The 24,293-nt window shown below is 39.3% G+C and overlaps 1 protein-coding gene across 9 annotated transcripts in view; it reads left to right on the top strand.

Annotated features, from left to right (window-relative positions):
• The window catches only part of RAPGEF5 (Rap guanine nucleotide exchange factor 5), a 349,321-nt gene that overhangs the window by 165,295 nt on the left and 159,733 nt on the right, over positions 1–24,293 (top strand). For all 9 annotated transcript variants that reach the window (XM_070264270.1, XM_070264267.1, XM_070264266.1 and 6 more), the window contains 5 exon segments: positions 40–90; positions 1,799–1,905; positions 6,480–6,601; positions 8,083–8,251; positions 22,575–22,641. In XM_070264270.1, coding sequence (XP_070120371.1) covers positions 6,550–6,601; positions 8,083–8,251; positions 22,575–22,641 — 288 coding nt within the window. In that variant the 5' untranslated portion in view covers positions 40–90; positions 1,799–1,905; positions 6,480–6,549.

The following is a 24,293-nucleotide window of genomic DNA, read 5'->3' as shown; positions in this document are numbered from 1 at the left end:
TTGGTTCTAATTTTTCCCTTTTTCTTTCTTTCAAAATAGACTCTGTCAAGAAGAATTTCCAATCCATACCTTGAGCATACTCCTTCCCAGGTATGATTTTTTTCTCTGTTACTGTGTTTTCTGAACAATGCTTCACAAATCGTGCCGTTGAATTCTCTAGTTACAGCTATTCCCTTTGCTCCTGATGATGCCATCTCCTTCACCTCGGGATGACAACACAAAAGGTGTTTAAAATGCTCTAATCATTGTATCATGGTGCAAGATATTCACTAGATAGGAAAAAAAATTATTTCCCCATCTTCCAAGTCCTTTACATGAATGCATTATCAGTACAGCAGACTTGATATATAATATAAATATTTTCAATTTGCTGTATTGGTAGAAACAGTGTATTTTAAAAATAGTGGATATTTTACACTGAAAACTTTGTACAAAAAGGGGTTATTCATATTTATAGTTACCTAATAGTAGAAGATCTCCATATGCTCGTTGGAAAAAAGATGGGGATGCCTTCATTGTGTTATGTTAAAGAATCAATCGACAAAGAGTTGCCCTTTTTAGAATAACAAGGCGATGAGCTTTGTGAGGGCAAGGACCTTTTTGCCTTGTTCACTGCTGCATCCCCAGCATCTAGAATGGGGCCTGAGAGCTGCGCATTAAATGTTTTTTGAATAACTGAGTGAATGAACGGTGGTACCATGTCAGGAATGGTTAAGGGTCAGCTGACTCGTACCTCTCTTATGGTACTACTTTCTGTTATCTGTCTTGTTCAAGTTTTTTTTTTTTCCTCCTAATTTTAACATGTTAAAAATAAATCATGTCCTGCGCTTCTCACTTTCTCGTCAGGTTGTGTTTAGGAGGTGATAATAGGAAAATTAAACAAGCATAAGGGTGGGGTTGAAGTGTTCCCTCTCGTCCTAGTCAATATATTATCAATTTGTTTGCTTTGAGACAAGATATAAAGTATTTCATAGGTGCAAAAAGAGTTCACTAAGAAACAAGACAGCCAGATGTAAGCACATACCCCTAATATATGTTGATTTTTATGAGCCTTTTCTTACGAAGACTGTCCTTTTCATTTAGCTTCCTTTGTGGAACAGCACTGTGCTGTGGAGGGAGGTGCCAATTATAGAAAAAGGAGGTAATATGTAAAGTAGGACATAGGCCTCTCTAGATTCAAGGAGTACCCTCCTTCATCCTCCAAGAATCAGAGATGCATATGGGCGAATTAGAAGATTAAAAAAAGTTAAATGAAAATTTTGTCTGCTAGATGGAATCATGAAGTACATGAAACCGGGATGCTTGGGATTAACTGACCTCTGCAGTTGAGTGAAGCTTAAAAGCAAAGCAGATAGCAGCCTGCTATCAAATTGTGTCATGATGTGAGATGTTCACTAGACAAGAAAAAATTATTTTCCCATCTTCCAAGACCTTTACATGAATGTGTTATCAATATGGCAGAGTTAACATATAGTCATATAAATATTCTTCAATTTGCTGTGTTGATAGAAACACTGTATTTTAAAAAAACAGATATTTTACCCTGAAAACTTTGTGTAAAAGGAGATTATTTATAGTGAAAGCAATTTAGCATTTGGAAAATAGTTACTATACCTTAAAAACATAAGTAGACCAATAGCAAAAATAAAATAGGTAGTTCTAGGTCTGTAGCTACGTAGGCTAAAATGTAAGCTTAGGGATTGGCCATGATTTTTCATATGTAGTATGCTCTTGGCAGCTCACAAACTGTCACATTATTGTTCTAAATTTACAGCGAATGTTTGTCTTTTCCATTTAGATTTATGGAGAGAATTCTTCTTGTGCAGGAAGAGCATTGAGAAATATTATTATCGTTCAGGCAGCTGACCTGATAAAGGACAGAGTGAACCTCAAGGGATTTTACAGGTAACACAGTTTCTTAACACATTGTCAAAAATTCTCCTTGAGAAAAAAACCTGAAAACATGTTAAAATCGTAACCTTGATCACAGGAGAGATGGGCTATACCAGTAGAAGGAGGGTTTGTTTGTTGAAACAGTCTATTTGGGATACTAATGGTGACTTTTCTCTTAGTTAAACTTAGCCGAGTGTTTGACAGTGGGACTCCTGGTTCTGAACTTAGGCTGGGAAATCATCATCCACAGATGTGGATGGGTTCCTAACAGAGTCTCTGTGCTGCTTCCTCTGAGATGTGATATTTTATAATATTTTTATTGGGCATGTGCTGCACTGAGACTTCAATAATATGGGTCCCCTCTTCAGGGACCTTATCAAGGCTCTGTGAGGACGCGGGGTCCGTGGGAGAGGGGACTTCTGCTCTAACTCACCAGGTGAGAGTGAGCCACCTCCTTGGGTGCTGCGAAGTGGGGAGGGGCAGGTTGGCATAGGGATGGCGTTTCTCTGCCTTGGCTGCTGAATAGGGCAGAGGTATTAGACTAAATGGGTGGGCTAATGGTCAGTTTGAAAGTACAATTGGACCAGGAGAATGGTCACTTAGAAAGTTTGGAACATGTTTTCATTTCATGGAGCCATTTAAAGAAAAAACAACAATGAATTATCAGCTTTTTGTTTTGCCAAGTAAAGATATTAAACCACACCAAACAACACCAAAAGAAAACTACCAAAATAAAATGGAAAGGGAAAGAACTATTATCATTTATTATCATTATCCTTCCTTACAGAAATGAGATTACAATAACATGAAAAATAGGAAGAGTACACAAAATAAAAGACACCAAAAAAGTAAGAAAGATTCTCAGAATAAAGGGCGTTTCTTTAGGTTCTCTAAATTTAGCTTTATCACAAACTCATTACAATATTCCTGTTTTTTTCCATTTACCACAGATGTGAAAAATTTCATTGTGGCCTGGATTTTGGGGATAGTGGTTCCCAACCTATTTGAGTAAGAAGACCCCCTTTTTATTGAGACATGATTTATGGTAAAACGCACAAATCTTAAGGGTACAGCTTGATGAACTTTTTAAAAAGTGGTTTTTTTTTTTTTTTTTGATTCTTCTCCCCAAAGGCCCCAAGTACATAGTTGTATATTCTAGTTGTAGGTCCTTCTGGTTGTGGCATGTGGGACACCGCCTCAGCCTGGCCTGATGAGCGGTGCCATGTCGGCACCCAGGATCGGAATCAGCGAAACCCTGGGTTGCCGAAGCAGAGTGCACGAACTTAACTACTTGGCCATGGGGCCAACCCCAAATTTTTAATTTTTACACACACTTATGTAACTATTATCCACATCAAGATATGGAGGATTTTCACATTCCAGATAATTACTTCATGCCACTTCCTAGTCAGTAACTATCCCATGCCACCACCACCTTTCTAATCAAAAACTTGGCAGAATCTGTATTTTTAGGTCCCGTTGAGTAACTAGGTAGCAAGGGTGGGAGAACTATAATGAATATGAAGACTTTAAAATCCCATGTTAATCACATTGAAAAATATGACATAGATTAGACATGATCTAATCTGTTCAAAAACAACGCTTTTGTGTATATGGACTTATGAACCCCTTGAAAAAGCTCGAAGATCACCCGCCTTTCCTCATAAGGAGTTCATAGCCCAAGGTCTGAGAACCGCTAGATTAGAGCTCAGGCCAAGTAGATCTGACAGGCAGGGAGAGGGGCGACTTCACGTAGAGCCTCTTATTTATTTTTATTTATTTTTTAAATATTAACTTTAGACACATCTGATTTTTTTTTTTTTTCCTTTTTTTAAACTAAAAACTGTATGTTTAAGTCTTTGGGTCTAGTTGTGAGCGAGCTCATAGGATTTGCTTTAGCTGCCACAAAAGGTATATGAAATATCTGTCATTATTCTCAGTTTTATTTCTTCATGTGGTTTCCATGGATATAGATTGAAAAAAATAATTGGGAGATGCACATTAATCAGGTTAATGGAAAAGACCCAATCCATCCAAGTTAGAACATACTTAGGGTTTAATGGGAGTAGAATGGGGAGAGAGCATGTGTTTTGCTATTTCATATTCTCAATGGTTGGGCCAGAACCTCCTTTCTTTTATAATCTAAGGACTGATGAATGTTCTGGGTTTAAAGACAAAGTGCTAATATGATGGCCCAGGTGGGTTATTTCATATGTCTGGGAGTAAACTGGGGGAAAATGTTCCCCATATACCACATGAGAATTACTTTCAAAACTGGTCTCTGAATACCATCACCCCATTTATATTTGAGATGAGGGTTCTGTCTATATTACCATGAATTAATTGCTAAAAATGTAACCAGAGACAGAAGGAGACCAAGATAAATCAAATTTTCAACTCCAGAGACTGGTCAAATTAGTGTTTTGTTACAGCAATCACATTGGCCTTGTAACTAATCACCTTCATAGCACAGTGTTCCTACCTAGTATTGCAACTGTAGTTAGATCTACATGTACTCAGAACAGTTTCTGGATTCCGTACAAGACAGAAAATATTCTGGGAGAAAGAACTGCTCTCAGTATTCAGATTGCTCCCTTCCAACTAGCTGTTTTCTTCCTCCCTGCTCTCCTTAAATCCTACAGATTTAGGTATTTTAACCCAATTGTTGCAGACCTGATCAGCAAGTCAGGGGAGTATGAGTTAAATGCAGAGGCATCTCACCTCATTACTAATTAATGGTTTCATGGTGATACTGCATTTTAGCAAATTGACTCAGCCCTGCCCCCAAAACAGAGTGCACCCTTCCCAATGACAAGGTAGAGCTCGGGGTTTGGGGGCTTTATGGTCACCAACATGACCTGGGCCCCAGTCTAAGAAACTTCTTCATCACCTGTGAACAAACAAGCATATACATCCATCTAGCCACCTTTTGCACTTTGGCAGTTTAGTTTCTTTAGTAAATGTTTTGTTGTATCCTTCCATATTCTGGGTGATGTCAGACACACACCAGCAGGCTGAAGAGCTGTATTGTTCCCAGAATCAGAATTAAGATGATACAGTATTTAATCCATGGGATAAAATTGCTTACAAGCCCAAAGATGCTGGCTAATTGACAGAAGTGTTGAGGAATTAACGTTAATTAATTAACTTCGAGCCTTTAACATGAAAGGTGTCCTATAGAATTAGAAGTTAATATTGACTGGTCTAATTGCCTGTTTTGTTGCGATCTGTTTTCTCATTTTGTTTCAAAAAAACATCCATTTGTTTGGCTATTAATCTTTCTAATATGTTAATCCTAACCTGCAACTGAACATGTCTGATACTCCCTTAATTGCCTTCGAGTATCTTTCAAATAGTGACACTTTACCAAAAAGAGTGATGCTTTATCCAAAGCTAGAATATTTGATCAAATATCTCAGTGGGCAAGTGTACTACCTTATTTTTCCTTCACTGTAGAAAATGTAGTACCTCATGGCATTTCTTTGTATTGTTGGTTACAGTGTGATTTCGAGGTATTTGTGACTATGCCAATCACAAGAGAGAGGCAATATTTTTCTGTCTTAGGAATACAAAAGTTGACATCTTTTGGTCCTTAAATGTACTACAGATAGCCATTTATATGATACATCTTTTTTAAAAAAAACATTGTGGTGACATGTTCTCATAAGGGAGAGAGGGATTCAATGAAATTTCTGCAAATGAAAAACCATATTTCAGAGTTTTCTTCCTTTGGTTTTTCATCAGAGGCTGATAAAGAAGGAGAAGTAGGCATGAAGATACTACTTGTAGTGCCCAGATTGGGGTAGTCTTCAAATAAAGTTGTGTATTTTAAGACAATTACAGAGAATATTTTTGTGTGTGTGGTTAATGGAATCCATCACACACATCTGGGTTTGTGGGTTTATGATCTAGGCTGCTTAGCTAGATTGCTTAGACTATGTTAAAAAGATTAACAGTCAAATTTATTCTCTGAGAGAAATTTTAGGGTTTTATCTCTGAAGCATGGCAACCAAAACTCTGCACCACTCACTGTGGTCCCAACTTCCTCTAACCTTCTCGGAATTATTTTATTGTCAAAGAGACTAGATAAAAATCTATAAATGGTTGAACTGAGGTTTATCATCACCCACTTGAGGTACTTATCTTACCAAGGCAAGATATAAAGTATTATCTTCATATAAAGGACTGCTAAATTTATTCCTTCATTTATTCAAATACATATATTTTGAGAACTCTCTATATATCTGGACTGTTCTAATTGTTGGGGATTAATAATTATGTATAGTCCCTTTTCTCGTGAAAATTATTGTTAAGTGAGGAAAGCAGATATTATTCATTTGGAGAGATGCACAGTTACTAAATATTAGGTGATTTGAAGAAAAAGTGTGAGAGGATATGATTCTGAGTTTCTCGAAGGAAGTGATATTTGAGCTGAAATCTGGAAGATGAATGAGGTACATATCATTTATTCTTGAGTTGCCTGTTTAAGGAAGCAAGCACATGAGAGGGATGCTATTAAGTATCACCTTTTTGGCAGATGAGTGGCAACAATGTCTTTGATTGTGAATGGCTTTGTTTTTGTCCAGGAGAAGCTGCGTTGGGTCAGAACTGGTGGACTGGCTTCTGGAACACTGTCCTTTTGTCCAGTGCAGATCCATGGCCATAGGGGTCTGGCAGCTCCTGCTGGATATGGGAATTATGTCATCAGGTTAGTATTACATGTTTGAAAGGCACAAAATCATTATTTTATTAAGCTACCAGGCCAAAATGTACTTGATTTTCCTAGAGGATTTTACAATCTGGGTTGAAATTGTTTTTGCAGGTAAATATTTGTATTCTCTCTTATTATATAAATAAAAGTGACAGGTTATCTTTTTTTCTTTTTCTTTTGATAGGTCATCTTTTGATTGTTTCACACCTTTTGTAAAAATAATTAGGTTCTTGCTGATTCATAGACTACTACCTCTAAGAGTCTTTTCCTTATTCTCTACCTTCTCTACTGAAAATGCAGCTCACATTTTTTTTTTTTTTAATTGTTGACATCTTTGGTTGCTCTAAATGTGTGATTTATCTTGCTGTACTTAGAATCGTCATCAGAAACTGATTTTATGAGTGGAATGTGTATGCCATTTTAATTGACTAAGTAATCGTGAACAGTTAGAGAGAAGTCCTATGAAAATTAGCTGTTTAAACAGAACCGAAAATTGATGTTAACTAGAAACTAAAATAGATGGCAGATATCTCTTTTCTTAGTTGAGCCCAGGGAATTGAAGAATTAGAAGTCAAGCAATCTAGGTTCTTTATTTAGCTCTATCATGCAGCTGCTGGTTGGTCGCTGGGAAGCCCTCTTTTTTCTATAGGTAGGAAATACTGAGGCTCAGAGAACACAGCAAGGTTCAGAAAGCATACCCCAAGTCCCATTGTGAAAGAGTGGTACAGATGGGGATGGGGGTGTAATCTTAGTGAGTTAATAACACCTAGCACCTGATACTCTTATTTAGAAAATCAGTTACCTACTTTTGAGGAATGTTATTATCAGCTTGCTTGTGAGGTTCAGGTTTCTGCTTAGCAAAACATTTTGTATTAATGTTTTTTTGAAAAGTCTCCAGTTCTCGATTCCTTTTAAAACAGGGTTTCCCAGCCTTGGTAGTGTTGACATTTTGTATTAGATAGTCTTAGTTGTGTGGGGCTCTCTTGTACATTATAGGATGTTTAGCAGCAGCCCTTTCTTCCAGTAGTACCCCCTAGTTACGGCAACTAGAAATGTCTCCACACATTGCCAGTGTTCCCTGGCGGGCACAGTTACCCCCAGTTGAGAACCACTGGTCTAAAACTTGTCATAGTGTTATATCTGTGTATCACTAAAGTAATTAAATGTATTAGTTTGCTTTGAGATGCTAAAAAAATTGCTCCCCACTCCCTTTGAATTGTTATAGATTTCACCTGTCCCTGAAGCAGAAAAATTATAAAATGTGAATATACTGGCCAAAGCTTCAAATAATAAAAATACGTTGGTCAATAAGTCCATTTTAATGGGATTGTGAACATGAATGGACTTAGAATATATAATTATAGTCCTACCCCTGTCTTCTCCCTGGTAAGTAGTAGGGCTTTCAATTTATTCTTTGGTTTATGACTCTAAATAATATACTCAAAAAAACTGATCCACACCTTTTCCATTTTCAACAGTGGACCAGCATTTATACTTTCAAGATACCTATGTTTTCTACCAGTTTTCGTCTGATGAATGTAGCTACTTGTACTGTGAATTTGAAAGAGAAGAAGAATGGCAAAACGGTGTCAAACTCCTACTGCAACTTGTGCCTCTCATACCCGCTAGAGCTGGCATCTGTGAACTGTAAGTAGATGCTATTTTGTTTCATTGTAAAATTGTTCTCACTTAGAGAACGTTTCCTGTGTCTAGGGACTGTGCTCTGCTCTTTAAGATCACTATCTCTGTTAAGAGGTAGTTGTTATATTCCCATTTCTCAGATGTGAGTTTAGAAAGGTAAAATAAATTGCTGAGAATTAAATCCAGCTAATAAATAACTGAGCTGGTATTCAAATCCCAGACATCCATGTCCCACCAGCTGCACCATTCTGCTTCTAATTTAATCATTGCTATGAGGAGATGATCTAAATTAGGAATAAACATGGTTTAGCTTAATTTGGAATAAAATAATAACATATCTTATCCACTATCCAAGTCGTGACTTTCCTAAGAAACAGCTCAACAGACATTTCTGAAAATAATCTAGAGGCAACATTTGGCAGATTTAAACACGTGAGTCATTATCACATGAAGGTACTGAATCACTATATGATTAAAACGAATTAAAATTAATTCATTAGAGAAGGTTCAGGAACAGGACTTGAGTCGTGACGTGATTCTGACGCACCTTTGTTTATCCAGCATTAATGACAAGCTTATTTCAGTATAATAAATTGCAGATTAAAAATTTCAGTTAATAAGTTTTACGTATTCAGTTTTCAGAATACGTTCCCATACTGTTGACTCTTTCAGTTCTGTGAAGTTAGCAGGGCAAGTGGTCTTAGCCCCATCTCATGGGTAAGAAAGTAGAATCAGGGAGAAACACCTACAACCATAACTAAGATAAGTTACTCTTGTTTAAAAAAAAGACAGTTAATACTGAACAGTTAATATAGGCTTTTAGAGAAGAAATTTGTCAGAATATTGATGAGACACTACAGTAATAGAAAGATTGATTGTAGAGAACATATTTTATGTCAGGAACTATGCTAAATTCTTTATATTCATTATTTCATATTCAGATGAGTTCTATAAGACAGTTACAACTATTCTCTATTTTATAAGTGAGGAAACAGAGGCACAGAGGTCAGATAACCTGTCCAAGGTCACAGAAGTGGTGAGTGGAGTGTTAGGGTTTGAATGCATGTCTGTATGGCTCTAATGCCCATGGTTTTAACACCTGCTAGATGTGTTCCCAGGAGTTATGGGAGTCATTCTAGCTTCCCCTTCTGAGACATTATAAACAGAAGCAATAAAAATGTTAGTCTGACTCTTGAATGGTTATGAATTCACCACCACTGATTATAGAGGCCTTTGCAATGGCAAAGTGAAATTCAAGTATAACTCATCACTCAATTAGTCTAAGTATGGAAAATGTTCTTTAGCGTAATATGCTTTTAATATAGGTCAGAAGTTTCCTGAGAAAAGTCAAGGAGCATTTTAATAAACTTTAACAAGCTTTCTAAGAAGGAGTGGTTTGCTTTTTGAACTGGAGGTGGCTGTAACTTGGCTTTGGCTCTGTGGAACTGGCATTCTCCAGCAGCTCTTAACCATTTCCTGTCCTGAATGCAAGATGGAAGCATGTGCAATCCCATGGGCATCTCCAGATTGATGGGGGCATGAGGGCAACTGAAAAGAACTTGCAAGCAGTCTTCATGATTTAGCTCCACTTCTTTCTCCCCGACTTAGAAAGCAAACTGGAATGCCAGTGAGTGAGATGACCTTGTTAGAGTAGGTCTGGGTTTCCCGACAAGTTCTAAAAATGAAAATATTTAAAAAATTTGGGTCTTAATATTGATTCCAGATTACTTGTCATCTTCTGTCACACTGATCAGTGAACACAAATGTCATGCCTCTGGAGGTGAGAATCACTGTAGCATGCCTCGTTTATCAATAAGTTTTTTGTGTTGTTGTGAACACATGCATTTGGGAGTGATAATTCTTCTGGAAAAATTGTCATTGGGGAGCTGTTGATCTATCCCATATTATAAGTGCTAAATATAAAAAGATAAAATTACGGAACCACTGCAAGGTTTTTCTGGAGAGAAAATATATATGTTTTTTCTCTACTAGAGTTATAAACAAACTTCTAAGCTGTGGTAGAATGTTTTTGGCCAAATTTTGGAAAGCCAAGGTTTAAGTTATACAACTTGGAATAAACTATGGTTAGAGAAATATTGCCCAGGGACATTGTCCTCTTTTCATTGTTGTCATGGCCCTTCTTATGGTCGATACATATGATCCTATCATAGTTTCTGCTCTACGCGGGGCTCACCGGTCATTCTAGCCTCATCCCACACCCATTTATTCCATCGTGCCCCCTGTGATGCTCTGCTCTTTCCACTGCTTCTTTCCTTGTCTAGTACAATTCTACCCACCCCTCAAGGGGGAGCCCAAGCCCTACGTTGGCCACAAAACTTCAATGGTGTCTCCAGTCTGTGTCAGTCTTACTTTTAGTAACTTACTACTCTTGCTGTTTGCATCAAATTTTTTTCCATTCTTCTGTCATTCTTAGTCCTATGTTATCCTTTATACTATATTATTCATTAATTTTTATCCCTTCTACTGAAATGCCCTCTAAAGTCCTCTTGATTCATTAACTTAGGTTGTCCACTCATGAGCTGAAAACCCAGTCCTGTGGTCTTTTTTTTTTTTTTTTTTTTAAAGATTTTATTTTTTCCTTTTTCTCCCCAAAGCCCCCCGGTACATAGTTGTGTATTCTTCGTTGTGGGTTCTTCTAGTTGTGGCATGTGGGACGCTGCCTCAGCGTGGTCTGATGAGCAGTGCCATGTCCGCGCCCAGGATTCGAACTAACGAAACACTGGGCCGTCTGCAGCGGAGCGCGCGAACTTAACCACTCGGCCACGGGGCCAGCCCCCCTGTGGTCTTTTTTTTTTTAAAGATTTTATTTTTTACTTTTTCTCCCCAAAGCCCCCCAGTACATAGTTGTATATTCTTCGTTGTGGGTCCTTCTGGTTGTGGCATGCGAGACGCCGCCTCAGCGTGGTCCGATGAGCAGTGCCGTGTCCGCGCCCAGGATTCGAACCAACGAAACACTGGGCCACCTGTAGCGGAGCGCGCGAACCCAACCACTCGGCCACGGGGCCAGCCCCAGTCCTGTGGTCTTTTTAATAACCTTTTTGGTATTTGAGGGCCGTGAAGGTCTGCCTTTGTGGTTCTCCATTAGGCCCCTCTAATTTGCTGTCTTCTCTCTAAATCTCTTTAAAATTATGAGGAAACCACTTACTGCCTCTATATAAATGAAGTTCTGTTCTGTACAAATGCATTTTTAAAAAGAAAAGTGGGGAATTTTTTTCATTTAAGAAAGAATGTTTAAAGCAGGAAGGAAAATGGAGCTGTTGCAGCTTTCTAGGCTAATTTGAGGAAACAAAATTCCTATTCTGTACAAAATAACTTTTATATTCAAACTGAGTAGGTAATTTGACAGAAGTGAGGGAATCGGTTGTCAAGGGTACTATCTCTAGGGGAAAAAAATAAGTCATGATATCTCATTCAAACTGAAAGCCAAATCAGGTTGTCCAGAATGTACTGTTTACTAATTCTTTTTTTGTGGGTTGGGAAGCGTTAGGAATGCTGAAGTAACAGTGGAGGGAAAAGTAGCTTAATAATTCCTTGAGGACTAGTAAGAAGTTTCTCTCTGACACTGACTGGTTCGAGAATTCAGGCTGTGAGGAGCTTGACTATTTCATTCAACTGCCGTTACAGCAGCTCCCAGCTTGCCAGGGGTGGGAGTGGTAGTGCTCTGAATAGACTGAGTCTATGAACTTTGAATACATAAAACTATATTCTACCAATTACATGGCAGTTAACATTTATGCTGTTATTAGAAGAGTTGTAGACGATTGCTAAAATTTAGCTCACCCTACACTCAGACATGTAAAAGAATGTGTAGCTTCTTTGTTTTTCTCTCAGTCATCTATTGTTTGTGGTCCACATAAGCCTCCATCCTGCTAGATAGCCAGAAAGAAGGAAAAGAAGCCTGTTAATTTTAGTCTAATCCAGTAAAATTATTCTAATGAAGTAACTTTACAAGTCCCTTTAGTTAGCTAAAATAAAACTATGTTTAGTTTATTTTGATAAAAATACTTCGTCTCTCTGTGCCGTCTCTCTGTGCCATCTCCCTTCTCCTCAGCAGGATGGCATTGGGTATATGGTGAGCAGTGTGGGACCCTTGATCCTTGCAGAGGAGGCCCTCCTGTCGGGGTGGACTCTTTCCTGTCCTCACTGATCTTGCCTAGTGGATGGGCAGCCAATTCCCTAGTAACCTCTGCAATGAAACTGGGGTGTTCTGTTGTATCTGCTGTGGAGCCTGGGGCTGGTGTAAGTTGGGTCTGTCTCTCTCGTCTTGATCAGTGCCTTTGGTCCTGCCTGGTGGATGTGCCCTCCTGGATGCCTGCTGCCATTGCTGATGCTCCTGAGGTCTGGCTGTGGCTTCCACAGACGTCCCATTCAGCCACTTGACCTCTGCTGAAATAGCTCTCTCTCATTGCATCCCAACCTGACTTTTCTTGATTCTAACGTTTTGTTTGTTTGTTTTCTTAAACATTATACCTACTCATTACTGTTACTGGGCAGTATACTTAATTGGGTAGTGTGCCAATGTTCAGATTCCTTACTGATCAACTCTAGAGAAACCTTGGTCCAGTGAGTTAAGATGAATTTCTTAGCATTCATGATTCCATCTGCTAGAGAGAGAAGCAGAAGGGCCCTTGTGATAGATGGCACAGGATTGTGAAGTTAGGACGACTGGCTGCGTGTTGAGGCAGTACACGGCAGCTTGATGCGGCAGGAGCAGTGGGCCACAGCCAGAAGAACTCAGACTTTGGGACGGCTGGAGAACAAGGCTCAGACTGATTGCAAGAGCCTGCAAATCTATCAGGAAGCCAAGCATTATCTCTACATTGAATAAAGAGAATGACTTAACTGTGTATAGATGCTTCTGAAATAAATTAAATAGTTTGTTACTGGAATTCACAGTAACATTTGTATTTGCTCGATCAACATGTACAGAGTTAATGGGTGTGTGATCTATCTCTGTGTTAAAGGGGTTCCCCTGCTTAAGAAAATGGAGAACAACTGGCTTAGTCACTTGGCCTAAGCTGCCCTGGTGGTGGCAACAATAAAAACAATAACAACAATCATAGTCAACACTAACATAGCACTTGTCATGTGCAAGGCACTGTTCTGAGCATTTTACATATAATGACTCATTTAATGCAACAGTTTGAAGGTACTGTTGTTCTGATTTTTCACATGAGGGAACTGAGGCAAGACAGGTTACCTAACTTGCCAGAGAGATAGGCTTCTATTCTTAGTGACAGCAATGAGAATTGAAGGCAGAAGGTGAAGTTGGAAACAACCTGTCAGTGGTTCTCAACCATGGTGCTTTTAAGAAATAAAAAGGTGTAACCTGAGAGCTACTGAATCAGGATTAGGAAGGAGAATGAGATGTAGATTCAGTATTTTTTAATAAAGTTCTAAAGGTGAGGCTAATACACACCAAAGTTGAAATCTACTGTTCTATAAAGTTACCCTTACAGAAAGAACTCTAAGTTATAGGAAAGGGGAAAGTTAATTAAATCAAAGTCTCAAAATGCTATGTAAAGAATCCAGATAAATCTTAGCATGACACAAGGAATATTTTATCAAGCAAGGTGCTTTTTGCCACTTGGCTGGCACTTCTGAAAATTCTATAAATGTAGCTTCATAAGCATTTATATCTGGAAGGGATTTCCTAGATAATTGAATTTGCTCCTCTTAATTCTTAGCTGAGGAAAAGGGGCAGAGAGCAGAGGGTTCGGGAAAAGGCAACCACTTGTCACCAACACTTATCTGAGTGACTTACTCAACAGGCATTCACTGATCATCAGGTTTGTGTAAAGTACTTCACTGGGCTCTGTGAGGAATATGGCAATATGTAAATAATGTAAGGCCTTTTGTGAGGCCAGCATTATTAGGACAAAGTTCAGAAAACGAAAACAGACCAATATAACTCATGAATGTAAACACAAAAATCTTTCTCAACAAATACTAGTACATGGGATCCAGCAGTATATAAAAACGATGCATCATGAAAAAGGGGAGTTTATCCCAGAATACAAGGCTGGTTCAACGTTCAAAAATCAGTCAATGTACTTCACCATATTCACAGTCTAAAAAAGAAACTATATGATAAACTCCATAAATACAGAAAAGGCTTTTGAGAAGATTCAGTATCCATTTATGATTAAAATTCTCAGAGAACTAGGACTATAAGGGGACTTCTTTAATCTGATAAAACTGATAGCTTACATCATTCTTAATAGTGAAAGACTGACTGCTTTCCCACTAAGATTGGAAACAAGACTAGTACATCTCTTATCACTTCTTTTCAACACTAGCTGGTACAATAAGGCAAGAAAAAGAAATAAAAGATATACAGGTGAGAAGGAAAAAATAAAGCCATCTCTCTTTGCAGATGACATAATTACATGCGAAGAAAATCCCAAGGAATCCACAAAAAAATCTTACTAGAACTAATAAGTGGATTTAGCAAGGTCATCAGATAGAAGGTCAATATACAAAATTTAACTGTATTTCTGTGTACTGGGACAAAAACCCACTATGTAATACTTAGGTATAAATCTAAGAAAATGTATGCAAAAACTGTGTGCCAAACACTTCAAAATTCTAATGAAAAAAATCAAACAAGACTTAAATAAGTGGAGGATCTAACCATGTTCATGGATTGGAAGACTCAATATTAAGATATTCTCCCCAAACTGACCTATTTTTTCAATGGCATTTGTCTCCTGATCTGTTGGCCTCACCATATCTGCGTAATAATAAAACCTACATTTGGAAACATTGACCTCTAAACAGGGAGTGTCCTAGAGCTCAGTCTGCAATCTTTTCTTCTTTTTCTACTCTCGCTCTGGATGTGCCCTCACTGAGTCATGTATTTATGATCAGCTACACAGTGATGACTCTCAAAATTCAGATCCCTGTTTCCTCTCAGCACCCTTTGTACAATAGCACCACCACTGCCCTGGCACCTCTGCTCCCTTTATTCTCCTTATCCTATCTACCTTTTTCTTTTCTACCGGACATGTATAAGCAAGGTGAGAAACCTATTGGCAGCCTTAATTTCTCAAATGGTGCTGAATTAACACCTTCTCACTGGGGAGATCAACTTCAAGTGTGCCATTCCTCTGTCCCAAACCTACCCTTTGTATTCCTGACTTTTCCTAACTAGATTTTCATGTTATGATCTTTGGAGAGGAGGAAATACTGTATGAGTAAACATTTTTTGAGTATTTCTCAGAAAATTTTCTCATGATGGAACTTGGAATAAGTTTTGTTTTAGGATCATAGGTGAAGAAAATTTCCCTTTATCACTTTAAATTGTTTGTATAAAAATGCTATGAAGTCAGCTGGTCTTAGTCTTCGTTATTACTCATCACTCCCTCTCCCAAGGAAACAGAGTCCTCCAGTATTTCCATTGTTTACAGACAAGGCTTTGTTCCAGGTGTGGGAACAGATTGCTTATCTTTATCAGAGTGCATCAATATTTAAGAGTAATACAAGAATTTTAACAAAAATCGAACTTTTAGGCCTGGTCATGCTAGCATTTGAAATGTACCTATTTAATTAAACATTAAGCCTTAATCCCCAAATCCTCAATACAAAATGTGCAAAAGAGGTTTCAGTAATAACCAATTTTATTCAATTTTACATGAATGTGTAACTGTATACCCCAGATCTTTAATGAAACCTGTCACATTAGCAATTTACTACGGTTTGGTAAATTTTCTCTATAAGCATGACTAGTAGCCTGATGCTATGAAAAATTATCTTCTCTTGAGAAGGTTGAACAGCTGTTTATATTCATGATGTCAAAGATTTCAAGAAAACCCAATTCTCATTCTTCTACCATCCTGCGTTTTCTTTTGTCATAGGAATTTGCTGTGTTAAGCAAAATAGACCTGAGTGAAATATAGATGTTATGGGAAGGTATATATGGGACAGTGCTTGAGTGTTAGATCTGACACCGTTTTTACCCTCTTGGGGTCAGTAGGTACTGGACGTAGTAGCGATTGAGTCTGTGCTCCTTGAGGAGCATTCTTTTTTTGTGGTATCTAGGACTTGCTGGCCATGATTTCTTAGGAAGTCCCTGAATACTTTTCCTTATCTAACAATCGGCAGGTAGGGAATGGAGTCTGGATTGTCCAAGGAAGATGTAAAATCGTGGCATCATCAGCTAACTTACTGTCATTCCTTCTCAGCCTGGTGGAGGAAGAACCCCGCCTTCTGCTCAAGACTCATTCTTCTATCTGGGCTGTGGGTCTTCCCCTCTTTAGAGACTTCCTGTTTCTGCCTTCTCAATCTTGTACTCTCTGTTGGCTGTTCTCCTTCAGGAAACAAATGGTTCTCTCAATCATAATAACAAGAAACCAAACCTACCTTTAATTCTTCTAGTTACTTCTCCATCCATCTGGTTTGCTTTACAGCCAAAGTTCATGGCCCTTAGCATAAAACCAAAACTCTTTAGCAGTCGCAGACAGGGCCCTGACTTTATCTTTTTCTCTAGCTTTGTCTCTTGCCATTTTTCACTTCCTTGTCTGGGTATTCCTCCTGCAGTTCCAGGGCCACTCCTTATCCATCAGACCCTCACCTTGGATATCATTTCTTGGAATGTGACTCTCCCTTGTATTGGCAGAGTATCTTAAAAATAGATTTTGCTAAACCTACTGGATATTATGATTCTTTTTTCATACATTTCTGTGCTGTGCATCTCCTTTTTGTCATGGGATCATGTTTGAAAGATTCCTGTATGGTTTGTCTTGCTTCTGGTTTATTCCATGCCCCTAGAATTTCATCATCGTAGTCTGAAGTCCATTCTAAAAACTGTATTTCCCTCACGTCCTTCCAAACCAAATAGAGCAGGTCAGCGTCAGCCTGGCTGGGCGAGGTGGGGATGTGGTGGGAGGTAGTGGACTGGCCTACCTGGTATCCTCTAAGAACATTATCTTTCCTGTCAGGATTCTGATTTGGAGGCAGGTGTGTTCAACCTCATTAGGTCCCAGTCTAGAATATCTCTGTTTAATGCAAAGATCTATGTGTAGTGTATATGTAAAAAGCACTCAGAAACAAATGAAAAGTCCCTGGGATGGCAGTAGTAGCATTTTATATGAAAGCTGACTTGAGGACATGTTTCATATTGTTAGATTTCTCTGTAATGTGCAACATCTGTGCCCAGAATAGTGCTGGCTTAAGTGGACCAGGAAGGTCATGAATGGCACCCCAGCTGGATTGGCATGTGCCAATTGTGCAGTCTCTATCTTTTGAGCTACTTGATTCCAAATTTTGTCTGTTTCATGGTTGTTGGGATGTATTTAACACATGTTCCTGTAGAAACGATGTTATATGTAGTGGTAGCTCTTGGCAGCCCACTTATGCTACTCAACATTAAGACACAGATAGAAAAACAGAACTAATACATTTTTAAAGTTATATCAATATACAAGTTAAGTGGTATTATTTGGATAATATTTCTGTAAGAAAATGCTTCCAGCCTTCTACCATAGAATGCCAGGAAACTTCTACTTTTGAAAAGGAGGTAGGATTTTTCCAACTCTAAGATGGTATTGGTTGCTCTTGGATCTTGAGACACAAATGTTTTGGTCAAAACCTGATTAAGGAGTGTGGTCTCTATCTCTCATATAGCTTTATTTTAAAAAACCTGATTGGAATAATCTCAAACCCATTATACTAATTCTTATGAAGGAATGCTAACTGAGAGATTCTGGGAACCTCTACAGGGCTTCCAGTTAAATCCAAGTTGCTAGAGATTATACTGGGCCTGACTAGTATAAAGTGAATTACATTGCCCCGATCACAGCTCCCATGTGCTGCCTCCTAATGCTCTCTATTGGAACTCAACCATGTTGGGCTGAGACGTTCTCTGTGGGGAACTTCCTGCTGCTTTTCTTTTCTGTTGCATCATGAATTGTGTAAATGATTGTCATACAATTGCCTAGATTGGAAACTGTCACCATGTCTGTATGAATTATTTCTTAGGGGAAGATGAGGAGCTGAGGGTGTTAGTGTTGCTGTTATTTTATTTAAGATATTTTCAATGTTACCAGCTCTTTGGTATGAGATATAAGAAAGTCATTCTTGTTGGATTTAGTGACAAGAAGGTCACTGAAAGGAAGACCTGCTGCAGGGAGCTGGGAGAATGATGGAATAGCTAAAGGGAATAGGTCTTGAGTTTAAGCGGGGTCCCTCAGTTGATTTGACTACAGGTATCAAGCTAGTATCCTGTGCAGTGGGAGTTCTGGGATGGTGGTTCACAGCAGAGCATCTTTTGAAGTTTAAGGTACTCAGTTAATTTATTCAACAAATATTTATTGAATGCCTCTTATGCACTAGGTTGTGTTGTAAGTGTTGGGAATGTCACCATGAACAAGAACAGACAGAAATCTCTACTCCCATGGAGCCTCCAGTCTAGTAGGGGAGGGGAGACAATTTCATAAACGAGCAGATTTATGTTGGTTAAAGGTAGAAAACTTTATGAAGATAAATGAAGTAGGAAACGAGGGATGTGGTTATGGGTCAAGAAAGGCCTCTCCAAGAAGTTAACAGAGAGACTTGACGGATGTGAGGCAAAAGCAATGTGGGTATCTGGGGGGAGTGCTCTAGGCTGAGAGGAAGGACAGCCAGTGCAAAGGCCTGAGGGAGAAGCATTAAAGGCAAAGTAAGCGTGGCTGGAGCCAAGTGAGAGAGCGAGAGATGTCAGCCACTGTAGAGACTTTGGCTTTATACTGAGGGAGATGGGGAGTCATTTGAGGAATTTGAGCAGAGGAGGGACATAATCTAATTTATATGTTGATAAGACCACTCTGGCTCCTGGGTCCAGATAAGAGATTTTGTGGCTGGGACCAGGGTGGTGGTAGTAGAGTAGTGAGAGGTGGTCAAATAGGAGTATACCTTGAAGGCAGAGCCAGTAGGGTTTCAGGATGGTTACAACATGGAGTGTGGGTGGGTGTGTGTTGAGGGGGTGGGATGCAAGGATGACTTCCTGCTGGAAGGGTGGAGTTGCCATTAATTAATATGGGGAAGACTGTAGGGAGGACAGGGTTTCTTGTTTGTTTCTTTTCAGTGGGGGCTGGGTAAAATGAGAATGTGTCCAGTTTGCTGGTTAGAGGGCCAAGGGCAGAGGCTCACAGGCTTTTGCCGTTCCTTGTCCTTGCAGTGGCCCTCTTAGATACTGCAGACCTCTCGAACTTATAAAGATATCTACTCACAGCACTAGGTCTCTGCACTTTTCCTTGGAGAATGACTGGGTCAGGCCTAGGCTTTTGGTAAGCGGAGATCATGAGAAGCAGCCATGGAAATTAGTAAAGACGAGTGCCTATTGGGCTGGAGCTTCCTGTTGGCACAAACCCTCAGGGATGGGTCTTCCTTCCTGGGGTCACTCCTGTTCTCTTCTCTTTTTCTGTCCTCTGTCACTTGTCACTGCCATTACCTCCTGATTCCAGCCAGGGTTTCTCTGTCCCTTCTCTAACCAGTGATGAACCACATTGAGAGCTACTGTCTTCTCTTGTTCACTGAGCAGCACAGCCCCCGTTAGTAGTGGAAAATATGCAAGTATTACAATTAATTCTTTTCTTTATTCTCCCTTGCCCCATCTGTTTCTTTGTCTCTTTTGATATGATAGTGAGAACTTGGTCTTCACTGGGTTGCATTGATGTGTATTTACATACATAAAATAATCAGAATTAAACTACATTTTGTAAAATACATTTGCTGGGCAAAGAGTGGTATTTCTGGATGTTTTGGCATCGAGCTGGGGAGGGGCTGCAGTGGTGAGGAAGGAAAAAGAGAGGTGACGTGTTACCCTGCTCTCTTCCTTCCACCTGTTCAAGCTCTTCCCGTTTGCCTCTTATTGCCTGTCCTGCTCCCAAGACCCTCCTTTACGTCAGGTGAGGTGGAGGTGCCTGCTGGTGCAGGGGACATGAGGCACATAGCAGGAAAGGAAGAGTATTTCTGAATTCTAGTGCTTTCAGTAGGCAGTGGGATAATCCCTGAAAGTTTGAAGTCTGGAGAATAGCAGGACCACATCTGGGTTTTAGAAGGGTAATCCTGGTAGGAGATTGGGTGCAAGAGGAGAAGCCAGAGACAAGGAAGTTGATTAGAAGATAGTTAAAATAATTTGCAAAGGCGAGGGCCTTGACTGTCATGGAGGCTTGTGGGGAGGGACTGAAGGAAAGCAGAGCTTGAGGAAGAGAAGTGAGAGGATCTGGTCACTGGCAAAGACCGGGAGTGCAGGAGGGCGGGAATGGTCACAGGGAGACTGTGAAGCTGAGTCGTGAGAGGCGCCAGTAGAAAGAGGCCAGGAGTTATGTTGACTTCGAGGAGCCTGTAAGATCCCCACGTGAGTGAAAGTAAAGTTCCTGGAATTGCCTCTTAGAGCCACTTTAAAGACAGATGGAAAAACAAGGTGAGCTCAGGGGAGATTCAGGGGCTGGAGAAAGACTTGGGAGTTCTGGGCATAGATCGTGGTGACTGAGGTGATAAAAATGGGATATGGGCTTCGGGACAGCCCTTGGGAGATCTTCGCTGTCTCTCTTACACATATTTCCTTTAGAAACATTTCTGCCAAGGCGTGTTTTGTTCTGGAAGAATGATGGAAGATAGTTTAGCTTCTGAACAGGGACTAGATTATTTGTCACTAAACCAGCAACAGTTCAGCCGTTACTCATGAAATAGTCGTTATCAGTCACATGCACAAGGGCTTCCCTTGGAATTTTGAGTTCCTTTCACAGTTTGTTGAAAACACATTCATGACAGAGTCTCTGCTAATGCAAAATACCTCATGCCCATTAACTAATCCTTCAGGTGTCTGCTGGAGTCTGAGAAACCTGAGACGGCATGACAGCCCGCACTTCAATACAGACAGACGGAGCATCGAAGCCGTTGTCTGGTGCTCTCAGGTCTAGTGCGTTTGGCTCTTAATTTCCTGTCAGATCTGTTCAGTCACCTCAGCTTTGTTATATAAACATGGTTTGGTGGCTCTAAAGGGTTGCAAATCTCTTCTTGGTGTAACTTCATGTATATGGAAACCTTGTGAATAGATAATTGTGGTAATAAAGCTCATTGTTTGAAATACTCATTATCAAGGTAACTTGCTTCTTTGGGACTATGGTCAGTTGTAATCCTCAGTTCCCACTGTTTTTATTGGGCAGATTATTTGCTAACATTTCAAACAGTTTGCTGCACAAGTAATTGAGTTATTTGACAACACTGGCGTTGCTTCATACCTGTGTCATGCAATTCTCCTAAAGGCAGGAGTTCGTAATTCATTGCTCTGATTTAAAAGGTGTGGTGCCAATACCAGAATTGATCTGAGGAGCTTTTCCCTCCTGAAAGAGCTGCTTCTTAGCTCTCCGATGAGCCAGGAGAAGCCCTCCTCCTGCCCTGCAAGGCTGGCGCTCCGGCTGGCCCACTGCAGTTACTGAGATTGAAATCAATCATTGAACTGCCATTCTGATAACACTGCTCTGTGGGGCACTTACCACCAATCCCTCCAAGGCCACAGAAGGTGCTGATGGGGATTGCTGTGGACATAGATCTGGGAGACAATTATATATAGTCAGTTGCCTCTAGTTAATTTTTTTCTTTGACCAAACCAGGAAAAAAAAGTAGTTTTATAAGATTTGTCTTAAGAAGTAGATAATTTTATATGTTACTTATGCATTTCTGTGGTGAGAATTTTTCATAAGTAACATTAGAAAGGTGATTTTCCTTAACAAACAAACAGATCTTATACTATGTAATATGTACGTGTCTCTTTAGTTATATAACATATGAGTCATTGTCTTGGCTTCTTAACTGGTCTGTGGTCTCTTCAAAACGAGCGAAGTACTGCTTCTATTGTATTCCACATAATTCCTATCACAGTATTAGGCCTATAATAGACCATTTCATAATAAATCTGTTTTGGCTGAAACTCAAATGGAGTGGAAAATTCATGTTTTATATTTTCAAGATCTGGGAATTTCAGTACTTAACCACCTTATATTTAAATCTACTTATGCTTTGTACGTGCCTATTTTAGTAAATCTGGTGTGTCAGGATTATTCTGTGATATCGTTTGGAGAACAAAATGGATCCTCGGATTTACTTGGTGTATTGTAAGGAGCGTCTTGCTAATTGATTTCGAAGGAGTGGTTGGACTGCAACGGAGTACTCTTCCCATGACATTATTGACACTACGTTATTTGCATGGGTTCTTTCACTAATGTGTTCAACAATAATGCCATTATTTGCCATGTATTCCCCATAACTTGGTAGATAAATTTGAGGAACCAAAACCTAAGAGTAATTTGTTCTTTGTTTTTCAAAGGTCTCATCAAAAAATTGAAGACTCTGAAGAAAGCAGCGATGAAATTCTTGCTCGTCTAACATCTGCGGTAAGGCCTTGTACTTTCCTTGCCTGGGGGTGCAGAAATAATGAGGCCAGGGTCTTTGAAGTGAGGCAGTTTGGGTAGTTGTGTTGAGAGACACTTCCCCTGTAGCTGCTCATCATTGTGGGTGGCCCACATCAAGGCAAAAGAAGACAATGGCATTGACTTGCTAATCTTGATGCAGCCTCTCCTGCGAGATCATAGATATTCGTGGTGGAAAGTTCCTGGAACCTTAGTGGAGGCGTAATGTCTGATTTTTTAAATACGGTATGACACAACCTATGGAAAGTTGCGACCTGCTGCACAAAGGAGAAAAGACTGTATGTTTCATTAGGGAAAAAAAAAGAGTTACCTCAGCCAACAAAAGGCCAGGTTGTTGGTTTTTAAGGTACTAGATTGCAACATTTTCATTGTGTTTTTTAAAGCCACTAATCAGAGTTGGGAATTGACTTGTTGATTGAAGAAAAACTCATGCCTTCTTCATGGAAGAGACTGGCCATGGTTCCTAATCATCGAGCTCCAGTTTTTGACAGGCTGTTGCAGTCCTATCTCACAAAACCTTTATCCGTGGCCTTGGCTTTCTGGAAACTTTTCTAGCCTCCTCCAGGATTCTTTAGTTCTGCTTTAACTGCATTATTAAAATGGTAATTGCTGAAAATCTTGCTGGATTGGTTATGAATGTGGATGAAACTGATCTTGCACAGAGTTTTATACACTGGGTCTTAGCCACAGCTTGGAAGTTAAAAGCTGCCTTTTCTACTCCTCTGAAATGTAGCTTAGAAAAGCATTTTTAGACTAAATACAGTACTGGTGTACTTTTACACTGGTGGTGTAAAACTTCATGTGAAATGGAATCTTGATGGTGTGTTAAGATATTTAGCATGACTTTGGTGGGTTATTTTTTTACTTAAAAAATGTTTTTTATTGGGGCCAGCCTGGTAGTGTAGTGGTTAAGTTCGTGCATTTTGCTTTGGCAGTGTGGGGTTTTCAGGTTCAGATCCCATGCATGGACCTACACACCACTCATCAAGCCATGCTGTGGTGGCATCCCACATACAAAATAGAGGGAGATTGGCACGGATGTTAGCTCAGAGACAATCTTCCTCAAGCAAGAAAAAAAAAGGAAGATTGGCAACAGATGTTAGCTCAGGGCCAATCTTCCTCACCAAAAAAAGAAATTTTTTAAATTGAAGTATAATTGATGTACATTATGTTAGTTTCAGGTGTACAACATAATGATTCAATATTTGTATGTATTGTGAAATGATCACTGCAGTAAGTCTAGTTAACATCTGTTACCATACTTACAGAATTTTTTCCTTATGATGTGAACTTTTAAGATTTACTTTCTTAGCAACTTTTAAATATGCAATACAGTATTATTAACTATAGTTGCCACGCTGTATGGTACATCCCCATAACTTATTTATTTTATAACTGGAAGTTTGTACGTTTTTACTCACTTTATCCATTTCTCCCATCCCTAAACCCCTGCCTCTGGCAACCACCAATCTGTTCTCTGTGTTTATGAGCTTAATTTTTTTTTTATTCCATATATAAGTGACATCATATGGTATTTGTCTCTCTCTATCTGACTTATTTCACTTAGCATAATGCCCTCAAGATTCATCTACGTTGTCACAAGTGGCGAGATTTCA

This window comes from Equus caballus, chromosome 4 (genome assembly GCF_041296265.1).
Source record: "Equus caballus isolate H_3958 breed thoroughbred chromosome 4, TB-T2T, whole genome shotgun sequence".
In the NCBI taxonomy this organism is placed as follows: domain Eukaryota; kingdom Metazoa; phylum Chordata; class Mammalia; order Perissodactyla; family Equidae; genus Equus; species Equus caballus.
Note: the sequence above shows the minus strand (reverse complement) of the source record. Positions and strands in the feature narration are given on the sequence as shown.